Raw genomic sequence first — 26,523 nt, 5'->3', positions numbered from 1 at the left:
GAAGCCTCCTAGAGAGTTACCAATAGATTCGGTCCGGTGTACTAACTAGTGGCCAGCCTGAAAACACCGTTTTAGGGCTGTACCCTCGAAATGTAAGGAATATTGGATCTTGCCACGATGTTCATCATAACCTCAAAAGTCATCAATCATACTGTATGATGAAAGAGATGAGAAAGGGTTGACCGGAACTTAGCTCTAGAGACTAAACATGGGTTCCACCACTTCAAGCCTCCAATAAGCAAAATGGTGGTATTGCACCGGTTGATGAGAGTTATCTACCACCTGGTACTGCCCGGTAACATAGAGGGGCAGCATTCCTCCATGTGGTGTGGGTGCCACACTTCTACCCTGCTTATGTTGGTTCACACCTGGTTGGTCACCAACCATGTAATTGTGCATGGAGGTTATACCCAGGATTACTAATAGTCCAACCATTGTGAAGGTGCAAGCAGAGGATTTGGCTTTCACAGACCATCTGGACTTCGCCGAAATTGGGTCCACTTGACTTGAGTGTCACCCGAATATCAGTTCCATCAGCGTTTTAGACTCTCAGGTAGCAAGTACAGCTTGTCTGGCATATCTGAGAGAATGTCTGTGACAACCTCAAGGACCTGTATTATTAATTTAAAATGTGAATAAAAGATATAGCACATTAGAAGATTAGGACATTTTTGCATGTCTTTGATACATTTAATATAAAGCATATACATTATGTATATACTTTGGAAGGGTTAAAGAACATTAAAGTAGATTATCTCCAGTGTTATAGCACTAGTGAGAGTTTGTACACGGATGTATTTCTTCAAAATTAAAAAAATAAATAAAATTTCTTGGAAGAAAGACATATGGACATAACTAATTCTATTAAGCAACATTGCACTCAACAATGTTTCTGTAAAGTTTTCCTTCTAGCTTGTTTCAATAAACTTGATCATTTAAGTGGAGCAGCATGGTTTAATCTCTTATTAGAATTAAAGAAATAAAAGCAAAGCAGCAAAAATTAAGTCATTTTATGTGAGGCAATTATTGATTCTTAATGTACAAAATTCTTTTATAGATTATAGTTTTTCATGGATCCAGATTCTGTGCTTTTTTTTTTTTTTAACATTTTCGTTTAATGGAAATATTGTATAAGGTTATTTAACAGACTTGAAATACTCACATTACAAAAAGCATCTTATATTGATGATATTTATTTCTGTTTCAGAATATCTGATGAAAATCACCCAATAGTGAAGCCTACTGCTGTTGTAGATGATTTAGCCGAGGCAGTTGATTTTATATTAAAAAATTCTTAATGTTGGTAAACTGTTTTAAATATTAGTAATTGCATGAAAATTATATTAATGATCATGTTTGTGCTAGAGAAATCATAGAAAAATACTGAAATACCTTGATATACTTCATATCAAGGTATCAAGAAATTCCTAAGTTTTGTATAATTTTTTCAAAACTGGTTTGTCTTGTTTATTGTAGTGTCACTTTTGGCAATTCCCTGTTTAACTCTTAAATCAGGAATTCCCAACAGGGTCGATATATTGTTGGGGAGGGGGAGAGAAGGATCATTACATGCCAATGGGTTGAAGGGGGTCAATAGGAAAATTATATAATATAATAATAATAACTAGGGGGCTTTAACCCCTACTCACCCACCCCTGTACACGCTTTTCTATGTGAAGTGCAGAGATATACGGAGTAAGTCAAATCTTTTCTATGTAAAAGACGCACCTGTCGAAACGCACTGATTTTTCCCGATATCTAATCAGGAAATGACATATGTAATTATTTACCTGTGCATTTGTAGTAACGTAATTAACCCACTCACTCATACCACATGACCTGCATCTCTCTTCTCCCATTGGCTACCCCATCCTCCACAATGCGGCATTCTCAGGGTGGAATAAATATCACTAACATTAGCATTAGTAGAGACATAGGATGCAAGAAAACAAGCTTACGCAGCATCAGCAAAAAAAAAAAACTCCCATTTCACCCCTCCATTCCAAATTGCCTGCCCAGCTCAGCCTTAAATTTATTTAGGCTATCAACTTCCACAACAAAAGATGGAAGTCTCTTCCACCAATCAACTACCTGCTGGCTAAAGGCAAATTTCTCCACATCTATTCTACAACTGTCTTTATTCAATTTGAATCTGTGCCCCCTCAATTCTTAATCTGAGCAAGAGGAAGAATCCCATCAACATTCAGCTTGCTCAACCCATTCAAGGATATATACACCTCAATCAGATCACTTCGCAGGTGCCTACTCTCCAGGTGCTGCAATTTGCAGAACTTAAGCCTTTCTTGGTAAGAGCACCCCTTTGTTTCCCTCACCAATCTTGTTGCCCTTCTTTGTACTCGTTCTAGCAACTCTAAATCCTTCCTAAAATGAGGCCTCCAGACCAGCACAAAGTAATCACAGTGTCGCCTGACCATTGCCTTATACAAAGGGATAATCACCTCCTTGACTCTGCCAACAAATTCCTATATATCATTGACAAAACTCCATGACCTTAGCGGTGCTAAGAGAACTTCATATTTGACTGCACAATTACCCCCAGGTCTTTTTCACTTTCCACTTTCCTGGTTTAGTACAACCCAGTTGGCACGTTTCTCTTCAGTTATTGCTACCCATATGCAGTACTTTGCATTTGTCAATGTAAAACTTCCGTTGCCATTTCTCAGCCCATTTGCCTAACTTAACTAGATCCAGTTGGAGTAGCATACTGTCATTACTGTCGTTAACAACTTTACCAACCTTTGTATCATCTGCAAACTTGAACATTAAACCTGATATACTCATATCATTGATAAATACACAAAACAACAATGGGCCCAACACCAAGCCCTAACCCTGGGGAACTCCACTAATAACATTTGTCCACGAAGAGCAGTGTCCATTGATTACCACTCTGTCGTCTGCTACTCAACCATCCCTTTATCCATTGTAGAAACTTACCCGTAATGCCATACCTCCCCAATTTGTACAGCAGTCTTCCATGTGCAACAGTATCAAAAGCTTTCCTGAAATCCAAGTATAAGATATCAAAATTATTTTTGGCATTCAGTTCTTTTGTGAACCACATCATAGTATTCAATCAAATTGGTCAGACAAGACCTCCCTTTAACAAACCCATGCTGTCTTAATTATTACTGCATTCTTGTCTAGATGATCCTGTAATGCTTCTTTAACTAGTGAATCCATTATTTTCCCCATAACACAAGTTAAACTAACAGGTCTATAGTTATTTCTGTCACCTTTTGAACCTCCTTTGTGAATTGGTGATACATTTGCACACCTCCAGTCCGTGGAGACCTCCCCTGAGTCCAAGGACGCTCTCATAATTATGGCTAATAGTTTGCTTACTTCCTTTGCTGCCTTCTTTAATATAACTGATACAGTCTACCTTAGGTGCTTTTTTTATGTTTAACTTCAACAATTCTCCTCCACTTTGCTCTCAGTTATTACAAAATCACTTAGCTCCCTGTTAGAGTTTGATAAACTTCTGGCACTCCCCTCATTGAATAACTCCTCATGTATGAATGCAAAATACTCATTCAGTTTATCAGCTACCTGAGCATGATCATCAATAGTCAACCCATCTTTGTTAAAGGTCCAATCTGATTCATCCTTTTCCTTCTAGAGTTTACATAAGTAAAGAACTCTTTGCTGTTTTTTTTTGCATCCTTTGCCAAGGATTTTTCGTAATCTGCCTTTGCCTGCCTAACCTTCGTTGTGACTTGATTACAGACTAGTTTACATTTGCCATAGGTATGTAATTATCTACCTGCGTTTATATAGGTCACTTAGGAAATGGCCTTTTGCTTCGGGTTCCATGATGTGTGAGGAATTTTATTGCATCCGAAAGAGCAAGACTAAATATTTACAAACTATATGAATATTTAAAATATTTACAAAATACTAAACTCATGCACGAGTTTAGTTTGCCAACATTCACCAACTTCATGAATGAAGTTGGTGAATGTTATGAAGGCAGGTGTCTTTCAATGCGACAAACGTTGTCATGCATCCCAAGTATGCACTCTACATTGTCAACAGCAGTGTCTGCCCAGTAACCATTTTTGGGCTCCTTCCATGTAATGTTCACCGACGTAGAGGTATGATTGTTAATAGTTTAATATTTTGTAAATATTTTAGTTTTTTGTAATATTTGTATAGTTTTGTATTGTATGATGTTATTATTTGTATAATAATAATAATAACATTATACTAATATACTAACATATAAAAATAAGAGTAGGAGTGTGTTATAGGCCTAATGACTCGAATAAGTACAATGAACAATTGTACAGAGAAATAGAGTGGGCTAGTAAATCAGAATGTCTTATAATGGGGGATTTTAACTTCCCAGATATAGACTGGAATGTATGGGTTGATCACTCGCACACTAGTAAGATTTTGTGCATTTATTGGATGACTGTTTTCTGCAGCAGCATGTTCGAGAGGCAACCAGAGATGGTAATACTCTTGATCTTGTTATCAGCAGTGATCATTCGTGTATTAAGAATTTGCAGATAAAGGAACCACTAGGTGGCAGTGATCACAGTGTACTGATGTGGGATTTACTTAAAGATATAATTACCATCAGGGGTAAAGGAAAGAGTTTTTGCTTCCATAAAGGTGAGTACAGACAGTTTTTGAATTCTGTACAGTGGGACCATATGATGATGTTACCAACAGCAAATTCTAAGTGGGAAGCATTCAAGGAATTAATAGTGGGAGCTACTAAACGTTTCATACCTATTAAGAAATATCGTTCAAGGTTTAGGCCTTAGGCCTAAATGGTTGTCAAATGAACTAATGATACTCATGACAGAGAAGAAAAATGCATGGGATGCATATAAATTATCAGGCGACACAGAAGCCTATGATATATATAAGCTAGCCTGTAATCAAGTCATAAAGGAGGTTAGGCAGGCGAAGGCAGATTACAAGAAATCTTTGGCAAAGGATGCTAAGAAAAACAGCAAGGATTTCTTTACCTATATAAACTCTAAAAGAAAGGGGATGAATGTGATTGTTCCACTTGATATCGATGATTTGACTGTTGATGATCCTGCTCAGATAGCAAAGAACTGAATGAGTATTTTGCATCTACATTCACACATGAGGAGTTACTAAGGTTTGAAAATGCCACAAGGTTATCAAATTGTAACAGGGTGCGTAATGATTTTGTAATAACTGAGAACAAAGTGGTGATTATCTCTATCTGCAATAAGGCCTCTGAAGTTGGGATTATTCATACCACCAAGTTTAAACACACACACCAACCGTTTATGACTGATTGAATAATGAAATAAAATAAAATAAAATGATAGAAAAGACTGTAAAATAATATTTACAAAAAACTTTTAATTATTTACAAAAAACTAAACTATAACAAAAATAAAATAATAATAATAGTTAAAAATAATTGACCGGGCGCATAGATACTGGGACCGCAGTGGCTGGAAAGTCTGTGGATTGGATCCTCTGGTAACAATAGTATGAACAGAGACAGGGGAGTTAGGCATCACCCCCTTTTTGAGGCGGTGGTTTTGGCCAGAGATAAACGTTTTAATTTTCCACGTCTCCAGACCACTTCCGGTTCTGGTACAAGTGAAAGGAATGCTGAGTATGCGCCTGGTCATCCACGTGTGCCACGAACCTGGTATTAAAGGATGTGTCGCTTAAGTCTCACTATTACTGGGGAAGGAGGCAGACACCTCCGAAAGCTCTAATAGTGTTTTTTATCGTCTTTTTATCGCTTTTATATTTATATTTTAATGCATTTTAACTTATTTACTTATTTTATTTTTGTTATAGTTTAGTTTTTTGTAAATAATTAAAAGTTTTTTGTAAATATTATTTTAGTCTTTTCTATCATTTAATTTTATTTTATTTCATTATTCAATCAGTCATAAACGGTTGGTGTGTGTGTTTAAAATTGGTGGTGATTATCTCATTGTATGAAGCGATGGCTAGGCCACATCTTTAATACTGCATCCAGGTCTGGAAGCCTCACAATTTAAGAAGGAGGTGGATCTGTTGGAATAGGTGCAGAGAAGAGCAACCAGGTTAGTCAAAGGCACAACAGGGATTACTCTTACCACAAAAGACTTCAGTTCTGTAAACTGTAGTACCTGCAAGAAGGCATGATTGAAATTGGGGCAGAAATTGTTGAAGTTAAACATAAGAAAGGCACCTGGGGTGGATGGGATCTATCCAGTTATATTAACGGAGGCAGCAAAGGAAGTAGGCAAACCCTTAGCCATAATTATGAGAGCATCCTTGGACTCAGGGAAGGTCCCCATGGACTGGAGATGTGCAAATGTGTCCCCAATTCACAGAGGCGGATCGAAGGGTGACACGAGTAATTACAGACCTGTTAGTTTAACGTCTGTTCCAGGTAAAATAATGGAATCACTGGTTAAAGATGCATTGCAGGATCATCTAGACAAGACTGCAGCAATAATTCAGACACAGCATGAGTTTGTTAAGGGAAAGTCTTGTCTGAAAATCTGATTGGTTATTATGATGTGGTTACAAAGGAACTGGATACAAAAAATAATTTTGATATCATATACTTGGATTTCAGGAAAGCTTTTGACACTGTTGCGCATGGAAGACTACTGTACAAATTGGAGCAGAATGGTATTAAGGATAAGTTGCTACAATGGATAAAAGGATGGTTGAGTGGGAGAAGACAGAGGGTGGTAATCAATGGGTGCTGCTCTTCATGGACTAATGTTATTAGTGGAGTCCCACAGGGTTCGGTGTTGGGTCCACTGCTGTTTTGTATATTTATCAATGATATTGATAAATGTATATCAGGCTTAGTATCGAAGTTTGCAGATGATACAAAGGTTGGCAGGGTTGTTAATGACAGTAATGGCAGTGTGTTACTGCAGCAGGATCTAGAAAATTTGGGCAGATGGACTGAGAAGTGACAACTGAAATTTAACATTGAAAAATGCAAAGTACTGTATATGGGTAGAAGTAACCCCAAAGAAACGTACCAACTGTGTGGTACTACACTTAAGGAGGTAGAAAATGAAAAAGACCTGGCAGTAATTGTGCAGTCAGATATGAAGATTTCTGAGCAATACAGACAGGCTGCCAGAGCAGGTCATGGGGTGTTGTCAATGATATACGGGAATTTTGTTAGCAGGGAAAAGGAGGTCCCTCTGTATAAGGCAATGGTCAGGCCACGCCTTGAATACTGTGTGCAGGCCTTATTTTAGGAAGTATGTAGATTTGCTTGAGTGTGTATAGAGAAGGGCAACAAGATTGGTGAGGGGAATGAAGGGATACTCTTACAAGAAGATGCTTAGGTTCTGCAAATTGCAGCAGCTGGAGACTAGGCACCTGTGAGGTGATCTGATTGAGGTGTATAAGGCCTTGAATGGGTTGAGCACGCTGAATTCTGATGGGATTCTTCCACTTGTTCAGATTACGAACCTAAGGAGGCATAAATTGAGGAAGGACAGATATAGAATAGATTGTGCGGAAATTTTCCTTTAGCCAGGTGGTTAATTGCTGGAACAAACTTCCATCTGTCGTGGAAGTTGATAGGTTAAATAAATTTAAGGAGGAACTGGACAAATATTTAAAGGGGAGTGTTTTGTAATATTTTTTTTTTTTTTTTTGACTGATGCTGCAAACGCATATATGCTTGCTTTCTTGCATCACATGCCACCACCACTACTACTACATTATAACGCACTGATCGAAATCTAATTAGGAAATGATCTATGTAATTATTTACCTGTGCATTTGTATTGACTTAATTGCTTTGCCCTCTTCTCCCATTGGCTTGAATAAATATCACTAGGAGGAAAATGTTTTTAATGTATAGAGAGATAATTATAAAGAATATATTTTTTACCTCTATGTGGTAGAACCACAATCTAATGAACTGTCAGTTCTCGTGGTACATGTGCTTTGTGCTGCTGGTAATGATTAACGGCTGCCAGCAGTCAACTGACGGATCTGTTAACCTGCAATCAGTCATCATCATCAGCCATTTTCAATCCACTGCAGGATGAAGGCCTCTCCAGCAACTTTCCAGTTCCTTCTGTTTTCAGCACTGGCCATCCATTTGCTACCCAAAACCTCATGAATTTCATCTATCCATCTCCGCCTTTGTCTTCCAGGTTTTCTTCTAGCTCCTCTTGGGTACCATTCTGTTATTTTCTTAGTCCATCTGTCATCATGTCTTCGAGCTATGTGTCCTGCCCAAGACCATTTTAGTTCTTTAGTTTTGATAAGAATGTCCTTTACTTGAGTTTGCTGCCTAATCCGTGTGTTTCTGTTTTTATCTAACAGTCTGATTCCCAGTATAATTCGTTCCATTCTTCAATGTGTAGTTCTCAGCTTCTCTTCCATTCTTTTGGTGAGTGCCCAAGTTTCACTTCCATAAGTCATGGTGGGGAGTATACATTGGTTCATTATTTTAAGTTTCAGACAAACAGGGATATTGCTCTTCAGTATGTGACTATACTTCCTGAATGCTATCCATCCAAAATTTATTCTTCTCTTCACTTCCAGCCATTTATCACTATTACAGCTAATAACTTGTCCCAGATAAGTGTATGATTCCACCTTCAATCATTATTTCCCTTTCTTTGGCATTCTTGTTCATCATTACTTTTGTTTTAGCTGTATTCATCTTTAGTCCAAAATCCTTACTAACCGTGCATAACTGATTAAGATTTTCCTCTAATTCTTTGGGATCGTGGCTTATAACCACAATGTCATCTGCAAATCGTAAATGGTTTAGGTACTCTCCGTTCACATTGACTCCTTTCTGCGACCAGTCTAATCTTCTGAAAGCTTCCTCAAATGCAGGAGTAAACAGCTTCAGAGATATTGTGTCTCTTTGTCGAACTCCTTTCTCGTTTTAAATTTGCTACTGTCTTTGTCTAGTCTAATAAAGGAGGTAGCACTCTCATATATTTTCTTCCAAATCATAATATATGAGGTATCTATGCCTTGTCTTTCTAGTGCCCGAAACATTGACTTATGCTGTATGGAGTCAAATGCCTTTTCATAATCCACAAATGCCAGGCATAATGGTGTTTTATATTCATTTGCTTTCTCCATTAGCTGTGATATTACGTGAAGGTGATCCATAGTTGAGAATCCTGTCCTAAAGCCAGCTTGCTGTTTCAGTTGATTCTCATCAAGTATTCTTTCTAATCTGTTAGTAATGACCCTTGTGAACAACTTGTAGATGTGGGATAACAAGCTAATTGGTCTATAATTTCCAATTTCTGATTTATCTCCTTTCTTATGCAGCAAAACTATGATTGCATTATTCCACTGCTTAGGCGTCACACCTTTTATAATGCACTTTGTGAAGAGTCTTGCCAGTTTTTGTGTTATGTCTCTTCCTCCCCATTTTAACAACTCTACAGTAACTTCATCTTCCCACGGGGCTTTCTGATTCATCATTTTCTTCAATGCATGTTCTACCTCATCAGGAAGAATATCGGGTATGTCGTATGTGTTGCTACTTTGCAATCCATCTTCCTCACTGTTGGCATCATTCCCTGCTCTTGTATAATTCTCTATAGTAGTCTTCTGCTATTTGAATTATGCCTTCTCTGCTGTTTATAAGTACACCATCGCTATTCTTCACTTTCAGTATCATTTGTCTTTCTGCTCATGGCTGCTGATTTAAATCCTTTGTTTTCCCTTAATGCTTGTTCTACTTTTCTTGTGTTAAATCTTCTTATGTCCTCTCTGAGTCTCTTTCTAATGGCTTTGCATAACTCAGTATACTCAATTTTCTCCCTGTCAGTGTTTTTCTTGCTTTTCATTTGTCGTCTTTGGTTCATCATGACAAGTGTTTCTTGACTAATTTTTTCTTCTTTGGATTTCTTTTTCCCTATAGGTTTCTTGGGCTTTATCACTTTCAAAAAGTTGTAATATTCCTCGTCGATATCTTGGTCCTGAGCAGTCTGCAGAAGCTCAAACTTGTTCTTAAGTTCCAGTACATACTGCTTTTTCTCTCTTCTGTTATCTCAAAGACCTTTGTATTATTTACTCGAGTCAGTTTTTTCCTTTCCTTTCCTACATCTATATCAAGTGTACATCTTACTATTCTGTGATCACTTCCAACATTTACCTTATTTAGGACGGTAACATCATTCACAATATATCTTCCGTTAGTGAGGATGAAGTTGATTTCATTAGTAGTTAATCCATTCGGACTTTTCCATGTCCACTTTCTGTTCACCCTTTTCTTGAAAAAAGTGTTCATTACTGACAGTCCTTGAGATTCTGCAAATTCCACAAGTCTTTCATTTCTTTCACCAATTCCAAAATTTCCTATAATTCCCCTTTCTGCACTTTTTTTGTCTTTTTTACCAACCTTAGCATTGAAGTCTCCCATAATAATAGTGTAGTGGGTTTTCTGCTCATCTAGAAGACTCTCAATTTCGGTGTACATTTCTTCAACCTCTTCATCATCATGGCTCGATGTTGGTGCATAAATCATTATAATCTTTAGCTTGTACCTCTTAGAAATCTTGAGTATTAGTCTTGACACCCTTGGTGATATACTTTTGAATTCCAAAATGTTGTTTTTAAAATCTTTATGGACCAGAAACCCAACTCCACCTTCACTCCTTTCACTGTTTCCATTGGTGTACAGCAGATTTCCACTTGATAAACTTATAAGTGATTCATTTCTTCTTCTTGTTTCAGCCAAACCAATGATATTCCAATTAACATTTTCTAATTCCTTTTCCAGCTCTAATACTCTCTAATATCCAAGCATTAGAGAACCTTAATTATCTATAGGGAAATGATAATGACAATGTTTAAAAGTTTTCTCTTGAGAGAAACTCCACAAAGACATTTCTTTATGGGGCTTTAAGTTAAATTTCTAAAGTATTGGAAATGCTTTCAGAATATGATCTAGATTTGAAGTGAATGACATCGACTGCTACATGCCACTAAAATTCAAATGTTTCTCTTCATGAATGAAAGAAGTTGAGTCGCAACCTAGATTGTGTTATTGATGGAACCTACTATATCTCACAACCCCACATCCTTTCTCTCATTGATACCATGGAGGTGTAATCTTCAACAGACATTCAAAAAGAAATTGTTTATATTTGACTGAACTTACAACCTTATGAATAGAAGATACAGTATCAGCATGTATTAATATGCTTGACAGTATACTGTTTCTTGGCTCTTAAAGACAGGTCTGTTATTTAAAGATCTGTATGCACTATCAATATTAAACTAAGTCCCTCAAATGTAGGATACTTCTAGTAAAGCCAACGTTAGACAAACCTTAGGAATAGAATATTTGATGCTGAAGTTTGCTAACTTGAAAGCCAGTAACAGGCTTTAGAGTTCAACTTAAGTCTCAGTTAAAACATCCTATTTTTCCTAAATGGCAAATTTGCATTATTATTAATTTATCTGGAGTAGATGAGTTCATTCAAATATATCAGTTTATTGAATGCTATATACCTGGATCTGTACTATATAATAAACCAGTTCTTGGGAGTTAATTATTTAGAATTGCTAAAACAGATCAATTTTATATTTATAATGAATTGAATATATCCAGATTGTATGATATTGTTTTATGGTATTATCCTGGCAAATATAAAACTACATGTGAATAAACTCATTGAGTGTTTGGAACATAACTTATATTTTTAATGCTGTCTCTCCTTAAAGTTGTGTGGTTGCATGTAAATACAATAAATTTATTTATCCTGAAGCTCATCACAGACATTCTTCCAGGTAAGACAGACTAGAGCTTGCTATATGGGAGATTAAAATGCTCATATTCAGATCCCATTTAGTCAAATTTTAGTGATGTGGTCATTCTGTGACAGCCAAATCTTCTGTTGAAGTAGCACTTTCATGGTGATGGGTGTACCCAGGGTGACTGTTAGTAACCCTGGGTATACCCCACCACCAATAAACAGTGTGAAATACTGCACCTGTTATACCGGAGGTTGATCACCCAAGTGTGAACCACTGTGACCTGAGGTTGATTGTGGCATCCACATCACACAGAGCAATGCTTGCCCCTCTGTGACACTAGGCAATTCTAGGTGGTAGATGATTCACATCTGGTGAAACACTGGCACTTTGCTCAGTGGAGGCTTGTACATATACTTAGTGTGTGTGTGAAGTATATGTACATATACTTCCTTAATGGCAGGAATGAGGGAGATCCTGGAGGGGAGGGGAACATTGTCGCAAGGTCAGTATACGAAAATTTTTCGTGTTAACCGAGTTTGACCGTATCCAAGCTGTTCTTGGTCCACATTAGCTCGAATAATTGGGGCTCTACTGTACTTAAATTTTATTTATTTTTTTTTCTCCCATTATATCACATAATACTAACCTAAACATAAATATAGCTAGAGGACACTGTAGCATACACATATTGGCAAGACAATAAACGCACATGGTCTTTTCTTATTCAGCTGCACAATGGGTAAGGATGTCTTCAGGTTAATTCTATGATTTTAATAAATTGTGCCACTATCTGTTGGACCAAGAGTCCATTATTTCCAGTTTACAACTAAATCAACTCCCCAGTTGATATTGGGGAGTTGATTTAGTCACCATACTTCCCTATAAAATTCTGTATCTATTAAGAAACAGATAGTATATTGCTGATTGCTTTCACTTGTACCTTGATGGGTCTTGGTCCCTGTTGAGTGCCCATCAATGTATACAGGCTGTAATTAGAAGGTAGTAAATTTAAATATTAATCTGGTATTTATTTTGTTAATGTTAGCTTTAAATTCTCTTTGCCCTTCTTCACTATTACCCTTAGCTGCATATAAGTAATTGGTGCATTAGACATGCTAGTACAGGCCTGGGCAAACTTTTTGGCTGAAGGGCCACATTAGGAATTCAAAGAGAAGGCGGGCCACACATAAAATACTATTTTTAGATATATATTATTTGTTATCATGAAGAAATATAACATAAAAAAAAAATTATTCTCTAACAACCAAGAATTTAATGAGATGAATGGAACTGTTTTACATCTTTTTAATTTTGGGTGTTAATTTTGTAGTTGGGATTCTTAAAACTGCTTGTAAATGTTCATTTGTGATGCTTGATCATAAAGAATTTTTATTTAGATTGATGATGGAAAATGTTTGCTCACATATGTAGGTTGATCCAAAAATAACCAACATTTTTGGGCAAAATCTTTTAAGTTTGTAGAATTTGTCCAAATTAAAGAGTATTGCAAAATTTACGGTGGTATCACACTGCAGATTTATAATCTGAAGTTGTAGTTCACTCAGTGCACTATCAATTTCTAATGAAAATGGGTCGCACACTATTGCCAAACTTGTCTCAATTTTTCGGAAGTCGCCAAATCTTTGTGAAAAGTCATCATTCAGCGTGTTGATAATTTCACAATATTTTTCAAATTTATTTTCTGGAACCTTCAGAAACTTCATGGTTGGAAAGTGGTCTACCTTGTTAATCAATAAATGTCGAAAGAACAACTGGAGTTTTAATTGAAATCCATTCAAACTTTTTACCATATCATGGGCGTATAAATTTTTCCCTTGTAACACAGTGTTGAAAGTATTTAAGTGTGTCACGATGTCCAGGGTAAACACAAAATCACAAATCCAGTTATCAGTTAATTCGGGAAATCCATAATATTTTTCAGTTTTAAAAATAGAATGATGTCATCTTTAAGATCCCATACTCGTTGAAGAACTTTTCCTAAGCTAAGCCATCAAATTTGGCTATGATAAGGAATATCTGTGTACTCGAATTCAATATCTTGAAGAAAATTAACGAATTGTCTATGTTTCAGGCCCCTCGATCTTATTAAATTTACTAGTTTAATAATACAAGATGTGACATGTTCAACTTTTAGCACATTTTTACATAATACTTGTTGATGTGTAATTAAATTATAATCAGCATAATTTTCACAAATTTTATCCTGAATTTTCTTTAACGCTCCAACATTTTTACCTGTCAAACTTGGTGCTCCATCAGTTGTTACACTTACCATTTTGTTCCATTGTAAATTATATCTTGTTAAGCATTTTTCAAATATATCAGCCCGTTGTTTGGTCTTTAAGAGATTCCATTGAAAGAAGCTCTTCAATAATTTCAAAATTAGAGGTACATCCACGTATGAAAATTAATAACTGCGCAGTATTCTTTTGATCGTTACTTTCGTCGATAGCTATCAAGTACCATGTTATGGATTCTAATACTGATAATAATTGCTCATTCAAATTTGTATCGATACATTCAGTTCTTCTTATTACGGTTCGCCGAGATAAACTTATATTCTCAAATTTGTGTTTAATGTCAGGACATATAATTTCACAAGCTTCAGTCATACATTCTTTAATATAGTCTCCATGAGAAAAAGGCTTGTTGCTTTTTGCAATTATATGAGAAATAACAAAACTTACCTCTACAGTAGCTTCTTGTTCCTTAGTTAGCTGCGTAAACACATTTTTTCACATTTTGTTGTCTAGATAAATTTTGAATCAATCCAGCAGCAATTTTCTTTCTCGCTTCTGGAGTTAAATTGGCACCCTATTCGGAATGTTTAGTAATGAAATATCTTTTAATATTGTACTCTTTCAACTTGTACTGAGACACTCTCCGGCAGATGAGACAAATAGTCTTGTTATTTATGTTCGCAAAAAACTATTTCGTGTTCCACTCTTCATTGAAGACACAATGCTCTTGTTGAATTTTTCGTTTTTTATTCATTTTTAAAAGGGCATAAATATTATTTTTATCGCTACTGGCACCAAGATAATAACCAAAGATAACTAACTGCAGGTTGACCGTCAGAGAAAACAAATTGGAACTGCGGCCGGTCAGCAGTCCTATCCTATTACTCCGCCACCGCAGCAAAGCCGTTGTCGTCATCACCGGTTGTCTGTTACCGTAGTTTCACGCGGTTAGTTTATAATCGCAAATTATACCATTATAAAAGCGCTCGCTCCGGTTCGCGCACAATTTCAAATTCTATCTCAATTTGAACAATACAGAGATGATAAAACAATTTACAAGTCGACAAATTCTATAATGTATTACATATACAAATTTATTTTTCAAGAAGGCGTCGCAAAAGGCATAAAATAAATAAACTTTTTTCGAAATACAATTAAAGCTCGTGGGCCATAGTTTGCCCCGGCCTGTGCTAGTACATGAACACAATTTACAGTTTAGCTATAGCACGTATTATAGGTTATTACTCAAATAATTTCAACAGCATAATAGTTTTAATTATATCAATAAATATGCAACAATCATGTAATGTTCAATTATTTAATGGCATTAGCAGTTGTCAATGTAGCTTTACCTTAACATAAGTAATCATATTGCATTTTGTTATATAACATGGTAGTTAGGTTCCTATAAAATCTCATGTAGTGAGAAACTGTGTTATATAGGATTAAGAACCAGTACAAAAAGGGGGTTACGTTCCAAAAGCACGCCTTTATTTTATAACTATCAGAAACTTAATTTTTATTAAAAATAGTGATAACCGAACAAATGTCTTATAAACTGTGATACATAAATGTCAGATAAAATATGTTCATTTAATTTTCTTCCTCTTCATCACTGCTAAGCACAGTCAAACAAGAACATTTTCTCTGTTGCAGAATATCTTCAGCTTCTGAACTTTCTACTGCAGCATCTAGATTATCTTCTGCTCTCTTTAAAAACAGTAATCTGGGTTTGTTTGCTTTTGCTTGAAAGATCTTTGTAAATTTCATGGTATGGAGCTAAGCATTTTTGAAGCTCCCTTTTGAACTTTGTTCTCCTTTCAGTTGAAAGATCTGTATTCAAAAAATAAGATTCTAATCGTCTCAGCTAAGTTTATGCCTTGAAACTTCAGAATTTATCTGCGCTATCATCCTGTGAATTTATTTGGTTTAACACTATCATTTCCACAAAATCCATTTTGCCAGCCTCTTTTTCTACCAGTAATTCTTGAATGTCTTCAGTAGTCATATCATCAAAACCTTCCGCTCCTACTGATTTAGCAAGTTCTACTATTGCACCGGTTCCATTTTCTGACAGTTTGACCATATTTTCTGAATGAACTGACTCTGGCCATACATTTTTCCAACACATATTTAATGTTGACAGTTTTATTTCTTTGGGCGATAAACCTATGATTCCGATACAGTCCACAGTTGAAAAACGTTTCCATGCTTCCATCACTTCGGAATCAATTTTTTCCAAAATCCATTGTAACGATTTTCTAATGTAATGAATTTTAAAGGTAGATATAATGCCTTGATCTCATGGCTGAATTAAAGATGTTGTATTAGGAACATTACTTCAATGTTTGGGATGGCCTGACACATTATCCAATATAATAAAACTTTGAAATTTAGATTCTTCCACCTTAAATAGTTTTCCACAGCTGGCACAAAACAATTTAGAAACAATTCTTTAAATAAATCAGCAGTTACCCAAGCTTTTTTATTTGCTTTCCAATATACCAGTCACACATTTTTATTTACACCTTTCGTTGCACGAGGATTAGAGGATATATAAACTAGAATAGGTTTTATCATGTAATCTCCTGATGCATTACTGCACAGAAGTAATGTTACACAATCTTTTGTTGCTTTAAAACCTGGTGCAGTTTTCTCTTTTTTTTTTTTTAAATAAACATTCTGTTGGGTGGGCATTTTTTCCACCAAAGACCTGTCTCATTGGTATTGAAAACTTGATGTGGTGTGTATCTATGCTCTTCAATAATTTTTTGAAATTCCTCTGCATACCTCTTGGCAGCTTCATTATCAGCCTATGCACCCTTGAATTCTTATGTTTTGTAATGAGAAGCGATTTTTAAATCGCTCAAACCAACCTTTACTGGCAACAAACTCTGGATTAAAATGAGATTCTCCATTTTGTTTTAAATGGTTATAATTTTTTACTGCCTTTTGTTTAATTACATTGCCGTCTAATGGGATTCGTTATTTACTGCTATCGTCAATCTAAAAACTCAGTGCTTTTTCCATTTTCTCAATTATTGGTGCTCGGGGAAGAGCTGTCATATTTGCAGAAATGAAAGATCTTGCAGCAATAGCAGTTCTAATTTTCTGCTCATTTTTCTTTATGGTCCGGATTATTGCTTCATTTCAATATAAACTGTTTTTAGCGTATGATACCTTTTCCCCTTTTGTAAGACAATTTGAATTTTAAAATATGGGGATTTCCCAGTAATTTTTTTTTTTTTTTTGCATAACGACTAGTAAGTCAACAATGAAGATTCACAAAAATGAATGGAAATGTTGAAAAATTGCATCCAACATAATAGCAAAGTTCGTGCAAAAAAGCTCAAAAATACAGTGTTATGCGCCATTTATATAAGTACCATGTTGCAAGAGGATTGCCACAATTTATCAATCATGTTAGAGCAAAGCTGTGTGTAGAAGTACCATGTTGTATGGGAGTTGGCTGTGTATATATATATATATATATACAGGGTGATGATTCAGGAGGAATAGTAAATATTTTGGGATTCATACTGAAAATTATGAATTAAATTCAAGAGTTCTTCAGTTATAGTATCTTAGAATAGTTAATTTATTAAAAAGGCAGTATGTACATACAATCTATATATTATAGACACTTAAATTGGAAACTTGAACTTGGAAAGAAATTCTGCTAACTTCTCCCGGCCAGTAGTTTCTAGAATATTTATAATCTTGCTAGTATAATGTTTTAATATATTATTAGCTATTATTTTCAAAACCCAATTAAAAAGAAAGGAGAGACCTGTAATTTTAGTGATTCTAAATCTAATAAAACTTGTTATTTTGAATTCACCAAGTGTCATTTTATGATTATCAGGATTAGCAGTAATAGAGGCCGAAGCAGCCACCTCATCAACCACAGCTTCCAGCCCTCCTGAAATAGAAATGAGCCACTTTTTTGCCCTATAGTTTGCTTTGAATGTGATTCCCTTTATAACTAAACCAGTTGATAATGTTATGTTTCCACTAGGATCTTCTGATATCGTAGCATTTCCATTCCTGTAAAGACCAGAAAGGCCAAAAATAATTCCATTTGAAGTGTGAAAATCTGATATGTTAATGTCTTCTACACGAAGAGGGTCCAACTTTTTTACTATTTCTGGGTCATGTCTAAAGGCAGCCAATATTTTGTCTATAAGGGTGTTGATGTTTTCAGTATCTGAAAAAAGAAACAACGTGAAAGATGACACATTTGTAAACATAGTTTGGTTGCTTACTTATTAATACATGCTTTGCAAATGGTCTGAGAACTATAAGCAAATACTAATAATGAAATATTTTAAGTATTATTAATATTGCCTTGAATAATTATTATTTGCTTTTAGAGACATTTTGTAGATATAAACACATGCTTCGTGAAGTTTAATTGCTGCCAAACTAGTGGGATTGAAAACCTTGCACAGAATATTCTGATATACAGAATTCTTACTACTGTTACTATTGAGAAGTAATATAAGTTTATCAACACATTATGTGATAATAAGTATGTTGATTACATTGTGAACCCTGCACATTTTACTGCCATTTTTTTTAATTACAGAAATGACAGAGAGCTTAGATACCCTCAGTTAAACCATTACATTTGTTTTGATACCGATCAAATACATATATTGGATGTCACAATTGGAAAAAAAAAAAAAAAAAAAAAAAAACACATTCAAAAGTTTTAATGACACTAATATAGAAAAGGGTAATATTAACTTGGATAAGTCGAAGGAAATACTTTCCCAAGCGATAAAAATTAAATTAGTTTATATTTTCCAGTCAGGATAAAAATTTACATTCTTATCTTAAAGGGTCCCAAATATAAAATTAAATGCTGGAATTTCTGGTTTGGAATTCTGTCTTCAGAAATTAGTAGTGGCCAATACTGGTTTTTATCTTCAACGTAAAAGAGAAGAGTAATGTACATTACTTTTCAGCAAACTGTTCCACTTTACAAACCCACAATTCTCATCGCTTGACACCTGTCTATAAGTTTTGGAAAATTAGTCATTCCAGTGTGTTGATCTGATTGATAACTAATGAAACCAAGAGCTGTATAATTTTCAAATTTCTGATTAGCAATAGGATCTCCTTCATTTTGCTTAGGAAGCAATGGAAGAAACTCAATATGGCTGTCAGTTAGAAATGTTGACATTGCTAGCACAGTGGAGAAGTGCAATGTCATGATACAGAATGGGTGTATAGGATGTACAGTTTTAGTGGTAACACTACCTTCAAGGAAAGGGTATACAAGGAGAATTGCCCTATTATAACAGAATACTATTTTTAGGGTTTTTTTTAGTAGAAGGCTGCTCATTGAATTTCTGTGGTGGTAGATTTGTGAAATGCTTCCACTGTTTGAATTTTACTTTTGTTGTAACAAAAGCACAATACAAGTTCAAACAGGTAAAACCAAATTTTTCCATCTGTGACAATTGTATCTAACTGTATCAACATGGCATTGACAGACACTTGAATATCTTCAGATGGTCATGCAGGGCTTATTGGTCAGAGCCATCATGTTAAGTGCCTATCTGATGACAATAACTAAGTTTCCCACTAGCTAAACAAATCAATGTAATTAGCCTACCAGTATGTGCTCCATTATAGACAGCAGGTTTTTCCCATGCAAAAGAAATTTTTTTTTTTTTTTTTTACAAAGCACTTATCATTTTTGTCTGTGTCCACACAATGGCAGTGGGTAGGAAGCAACGCAGGGTGTCCCAAAAGTCACTGCATATTTTGGTGAAAACAGTGATTTTCAAATAAATTTCATTATGACATGTATATATTTATTCATTTTTACATAAAAAAAAGGTATTTGTAATGTGTTAGAAATGTTATTATAATTTTTATTAATTTTTTTTGTTTTCTTTCCAGGTCTGGAGGTCTCATTTTAAGAAGGATGTAGAGCTACTGGAACAAGTTCAGAGAAGGGTAACAAGATTAGTGAATGGAACAAAGGGTTGCTCTTATGAAGAAAGGCTTAAATTTTGCAAATTACAGTGTCTGGAGACTAGACACCTGCAAGGTGATCTGAATGAGGTGTATAAAGCTTTGAATGGTTTGAGCATGCTCAATGCTGATGGGATTCTTCCTCTTGCTCAGAATAATCGCCCGAGAGGGCATAAATTCAAATTGAGGAAAGACAGTTGTAGGATAGATGTGCACAAGTTTGCCTTTAGCCAACGGGTAGTTGATTGCTGGAACAAACTCCCATCTGTCATTGTAGAAGTTGATAGCTTAAATAGATTCAAGCCAGAACTAGACAAACATTTGGAGTGAGTGGATGGGTAAAATCAGAAGGTTTTTTTTTTTTTTTGGCTGATGCTATATAAGCTTGCTTTCTTGCATCATGTGCCTTTACTAATGCTAACTGGGTCTGTGCATGACGAGGAGAGTTGTGGATGCCTAAGGACAGCACATGAAAGCATTGAATCAACTCGAGAAATTTTCTAAGAGGACTCAAAATTATCAGTTAGGGTGGGATATCAGTTCACAGAATTTTGCATCCTATCCTGATGAAAAAGCCCTACCACATCCAAGTGTTGCATGACCTGCATGAAGATTTTCCACATCAAGGAGCAATATGTGCAGAACTTGTCGATCAAATCCAAAAATAGCAGCTTAATGGACCACACTCTGAAATCTCCTTGAAAATCTTTTCCTAATTTCACAAAACTTCATTCCTTTGATGGGGGTTGTTACAACAAAAATTCACTATTAAACGTTTGTCATGAATTATGGGTCTGAAAAGAAAACACTAAAATATTAATAAAAATTATAATGACACATTATAAATACTTATGTTTTAAGGAAAAAAGAATACTTATACTTGTAATGAAATTTATTTGAAAATCACACTGTTTCACTAAAATACACAGTGACTTTTGGGACACCCTGTATTATATTTATAACAGATATTTTGGCATACTTTTTTTCAGGTGTATGTGAAGATGTCTCTTTCATTTCTTTCTCTTGACCAGTTTGCATATAGTTAACTGCACTAATATAAACAGGACAAAGAAATATATAACTTCTAAGTGGACAGTTACAATGGATATCTGGTTAATTATAAAACAGGATTTAAAATTGGCATTTAATGTGAAGAATGAGATAATTCTGATTAAATAAGTTCAACCCATGTGGTAAGTTTTTAGTATTGATATGACAGTCTCTCTGTAAAAAAGAAAAAACTTCTGAGGTAAAATTTTACCAATTTTCAGCAACTTAATTTTAATCAAAATATCCTTTAATTATTTACCTCTGTAGTCATACAATATAATCATCATCAATCTAATCAATGTATTATACTCAGCCATTTTTAAATTTTATATTATGATTAGTTAAATATCTATTGTGACTGTTCACTTAAGACAATTACAGTCAATTAAAAAAAAGAAAAAGGTAAACTGCAGCCATTATCAAACCCACTGCAGGATGGTGGAAGCCTCCTCAACAATTCGTGCTGAAGGAAATGGACCATAATCTGCCACACTGGTCCAGTGTGGGTTGGTAGATCAACCGTATTTAGCAGTCGGGGACTTGAACCCCAGTCTACTCAAAGAGCATGTGCTACTGCACTTCCGCAGGCAGTAAATACCTAGTAGTTATTAAATAACAGTAGAACATCTTACAGTTATATATTTCTTTGTGTTGTTTATATTAAATGAAAAAACTATTTGAGCTAGTTTAGTGATCAAAAAAGAGTTAGATAAGTACATAAAGATGAAAGAATAATAGTCCAATAAGTAAATATATAATAGTTATAATTTAGTGGTTACAGGATTTTATAAAGTGGGAGGAAATTATCATGTACCACCTTGACATACCACTGGTATGTCAAGGCTTTCAACAACAGATTTCAGAAAACAAAGGACATTGGTATTATTTACTTACCATTCTATATATTCATCACAGTCATTAGGCCACACATTCCTTCTCTAATTTTTGTTTCCCCAGTGTTAATATCACACCAGACTGATATATCAACCATATCAACTGAATACACCTTAGATTTTATGTGATTCTTAAATTAAGGCATAACTCCTCCCCTCCTGTCATTTCTGTACACAATGTACTCCCCATATTCAAATTCCACATTCCTTATACTCAAATGACACCATGTCTCTAATATCGCTACGATGTCCAATTCAGACAAGCAAGTTAACCAGCTTTTCAAATTCATAAAATTTATTTACTTATGCTCCTAGCATTAGTGTACATGCAAGTATATATATATATACACTGTGCTGCACTTAATTAGTACACCTACCTAGTAGCATGTTGACCCTCCTTTAGCCTTCAAAACAGCCTGAATTTGTCTAGGCATGGATTGAACAAAGTGCTGAAAATGTTGTGCAGGAATAGAGACATGAGTGTATCATGCAGTTCCTTGAGATTCGACACAGGTGGGCCTGCAACAAACAGCCCTTTCTAGCTCATCCCAAAGATGTTCAATAGGATTGAGATCCAGGCAGACTGAGCGGGGCCACTGCAGCAAAGAAAAGTCATTGTCATGTTCCTGGAACCATTCCATAGTGATTCGGGCTATGTGCACCAGCGCATTATCCTGCTGGAAGTAACCTTCTGACTGAGGATAAACTGTCAACACGAACATATGGCACTTGGTCAGCGATGATGTTTAGGTACGATGTGGCATTCAGACGTGAATCAATGGACCCAACATGTGCCAAGAAAACATTCCCCACACCCATAACACTGCCCCAACCACCTTGCACAGTAGTCATCAGACATGACGGGTCAATGGATTCATGTTGTTTTTGCCAAATTCTGAGCCTTCCATCAACATGATGCACCAGGAACTTCAAATCATCAGACCAAGCAACTGTTTTCCAATCCTCAATAGTCCAGTGCTGGTGTTGCTGTACCCACAGGAAGCATGCTCTCTTGTTCTTCATTGATAACAAAGATACACGATGTGGCCGTCAGCTGTTGTAGCCCATCTGCAACAAAGTGCGACTAGTGGTCTGTTGCGATATTTTGTTCTGCGCACCAATGTTGTATTCTGAATGTTGTATTCTGACGTGATGTGGAACATTGTGGCCCGTCTGTTTGCTTGCACAATTCTAGCCATACTCCTCTGACCTCTCTCATCAACAAGTGATTTTCTTCCACAGGAGTGTCGTTGAGAGGATGTTTTCTGTTCGGTGCACCATTCTCGATACACCACTGAAACTGTGGTGCGTGAGAAGTTCAGGAGAACTGCTGTTTCAGAGATGCTTTGTCCAGCATGTCTTGCACGTACTACCATGCCACATTCGAAGTCCATTAGATCACTCCTTTTCCCCATTCTTACTACGGTTTGTATGCTTAACTATACTAGAAAGTTTGTTCTGCCACATCTATATCCACAACTGTGGTCATGTGACTTGCAACGTTGTGGGATAAACCATCGTGTGCACAGCAGGGGTGTACCTAATAAAGTGGCAGCACAGTGTTTGTGTACATGCAAGTATATATATACATATATATATACACTAAAGCATTATATATATACATATATATATACACTAAAGCATTAGTGTACATACTTGCATGTACACTAATGCTTTAGTGTACATGCAAGTACACTAAAAACAATGAGAATCATTTACACTTCTTTCTGTGGCTGCTGTTAAACTATTAGTCTGTATCCCCCACCAAATTAGCAGTTTTCCAATCCACCCAACACTGCCTGAATAGCATCAGCAAATATTCTTGAACCCCTTCTATTTAAGTGTATTTGATCCATGTACTCCTTCCTGTCATGTCTGCAGAATTGCAGATATTTATAATCTAAATTCTAACTCACGACTTTTTCTCAACATTGCACTGTACTTGTTAATTACATCTTCTGCTCTTAATATCATTAGTACCAACATGTTGCCTTTATCACCTTTTTATGACCTGAAAAGATGACAGCTGCAGTACAGTGTCATTAACTTTTGTCTCAGGCAGACATACCCTGGTTCTATTTCATCTCTCTCCTTTTTTTACAAAGTATCCTGTTTTCCTGACAGTTGAGTCACTGACCACATCTACCTCCTGTGCCATGGAAGATCTTGTTGTGTCTTGTGTTGCCTGAGTGTATTCTCCAGCATTGTGCTGGGTAGCTGAGTGCTTGAAGGATCCCTCTTTTAACCTCTTCAAGTGAATCAACACTGTTTCTCAAGCACTCATGTAAGCCCATCAGAACATCAGTTTCATGCCTAAGATTCTGACACTCACTACAAGCAAAGCACACAATGTAGCTGTCATTGTGGTGAGCATGAGCATTGGCTGTATCACATCCCACTATGTCTTCAAAAAAGATGCAGCAAGTAGCACGAGTGGCTACAATTTGAAGAACTAGCATCAGCAGTTCTCTCCCAAACCAAAGAATTCCAGCTACTTTGAGCTTTTTGGTTTGCTGCAAATTTGAGGAATAATTCTATCATAAATTTAATTAAAACTACTGCATGATCTAAGAAGTAAGAGTATAATAATTCACATTATTACCACATTGTTACTTATTACATGCTACATTATGTGGGTTCAAGCCCGTGACCACCAAATACGGAAAGGTCAGGGAATTTTGAAAGTGTCTGCAATTCTGCCCAGACACGATAGGAGGGAGTACATGATGAGAGCCTTGTCGATCAATTCGGCCCTGGAAAGATTGTGCACGGCTCAAGGGGTAGAATTTTTTTCAGCCTGGACTGTACTTGTTAACAGGAGAATTTGCTTCTACAGGGATGGGATACACTTAAATAGAAAGGGTGCAAGAATATTTGCTGATGCTATCGAGGCAGTGTTAGGTGGGTTGGAAAACTGCTAGTTTGGGGGGATACAAAGACTAATAGTTTAACAGTAACCGCAGGCAGAGGTGAAGGTGATTCTTGCACAACTTCTATTAGAATAAGAAGCGACCTGGAGCGAGGGGTGTTGGGGATTTCAGGGACGGATGGCAGTCATCATGGAATAGTTGGGTACATGGGATGTGTTAGGGTAACAAGGAATAGGCATAGGAGCATGTATGCTTGCATGTATACCAATGCTAGAAGTATAGTAAATAAATTTGATGAATTTGAAGTGTTGGTCAAGACATCAAAGGCGGATATTGTTGGGATATCAGAGACGTGGTGTCACAAAGATATAAGGAATGCAGAACTGGAATTTGGGGAGTACAATGTGTACAGAAAGGATAGACAGGACAGAAAGGGAGGGGGTGTTATGCTGTTAATTAAGAAAAACATAAAATCAAAGGAAGTGCACCCAGTTAATATAGATGAACAGTGCTCTGTTGAGTCAGTTTGGTGTGAGATAAGCACTGCGAAAGGAAAAATAAGAGTAGGAGTGTGTTATAGGCCTAATGACTTGAATGAGTACAATGAACAATTGTACAGAGAAATAGAGTGGGCCAGTAAATCAGAATGTCTTATAATGGGGGATTTTAACTTCCCAGATATTGACTGGAACTTGTGGGTTGGTCACTCACACACTAGTCAGACTTTTGTGGATTTATTGGATGATTGTTTTCTGCAGCAGCATGTTCGAGAGGCAACCAGAGAAAGTAACACACTTGATCTGGTTATCAGCAGTGATCATTCGTGTATTAAGAATTTGCAGATAAAGGAACCACTAGGTGGCAGTGATCACAGTGTGCTGAAGTGGGATTTACTCAAAGAGGTAACTACCGTCAGGGGTAAAGGAAAGGGTTTTTGCTTCCGTAAAGGGGAGTACAGTGGTCTCAGACAGTTTTTAAATTCTGTACAGTGGGATCAACTGACGATGTTACAAACAGTAAATTCTAAGTGGGAAGCATTCAAGGAATTAATCGTGGAAGCTACTAGACTTTATATACCGATTAAGAAATATCGTTCAAGGTTTAGGCCTAAATGGTTATCAAATGAACTAATGAGACTCGTGACAGAGAAGAAAAATGCATGGGATGCATATAAATTATCAGGTGACGCAGAAGCCTGTGGCAGATATAAGCTAGTCTGTAATCAGGTCACAAAGGAGATTTGGCAGGCGAAGGCGGATTACGAGAAATCTTTGGCAAAAGATGCTAAGAAAAACAGCAAGGATTTCTTTACTTATATAAACTCTAAAAGAAAGGGGATTAATATGATTGGTACACTTGACATCGATGGTTCGACTGTTGATGATCCTGCTCAGATAGCAAACAAACTGAATGAGTATTTTGCATCTACATTCACACGTGAGGAATTATTACAGTTTGAAAATGGAAGAAGGTTGTCAAATTGTAGCAGTGTGCTTAATGATTTTGTAATAACTGAGAGCAAAGTGGAGGAGAAATTGTTGAAGTTAAACATAAGAAAGGCACCTGGGGTGGATGGGATCTATCCAGTTATTTTAAAGGAGGCGGCAAAGCAACTAAGCAAACCCTTAGCCATAATTATGAGAGCATCCTTGGACTCAGGGGAGGTTCCCACGGACTGGAGACATGCAAATGTGTCCCCAATTCACAAAGGTGGATCGAAGG

The 26,523-nt window shown here is 36.1% G+C and overlaps 2 protein-coding genes across 3 annotated transcripts in view; one reads left to right on the top strand and one right to left on the bottom strand.

The window, feature by feature from the left end:
- The window catches only part of LOC150083289 (phospholysine phosphohistidine inorganic pyrophosphate phosphatase-like), a 193,914-nt gene extending 173,168 nt beyond the window's left edge, over positions 1–20,746 (top strand). Inside the window, exons 8-9 of one of the 2 annotated variants that reach the window (XM_090377151.1) lie at positions 1,208–1,299; positions 19,914–20,746. In XM_090377151.1, the coding sequence (XP_090233277.1) occupies positions 1,208–1,298 (91 nt within the window). In that variant the 3' untranslated portion in view covers position 1,299; positions 19,914–20,746. Of the gene's footprint in view, positions 1–1,207; positions 1,304–19,913 lie in introns of both variants that reach the window. The other variant, XM_090377150.1, reaches the window with a different exon arrangement.
- The window catches only part of LOC150083288 (uncharacterized), an 83,246-nt gene continuing 74,367 nt past the window's right edge, over positions 17,645–26,523 (bottom strand). The window contains exon 3 of the mRNA XM_090378465.1: positions 17,645–18,207. Within this exon, the coding sequence (XP_090234591.1) occupies positions 17,645–18,207 (563 nt within the window). The remainder of the gene's footprint in view (positions 18,208–26,523) is intronic.

This window comes from Mastigoproctus giganteus, chromosome 7 (genome assembly GCF_048544385.1).
Source record: "Mastigoproctus giganteus isolate SK-2022 chromosome 7, ASM4854438v1, whole genome shotgun sequence".
Lineage (NCBI taxonomy): Eukaryota > Metazoa > Arthropoda > Arachnida > Uropygi > Thelyphonidae > Mastigoproctus > Mastigoproctus giganteus.
Note: the sequence above shows the minus strand (reverse complement) of the source record. Positions and strands in the feature narration are given on the sequence as shown.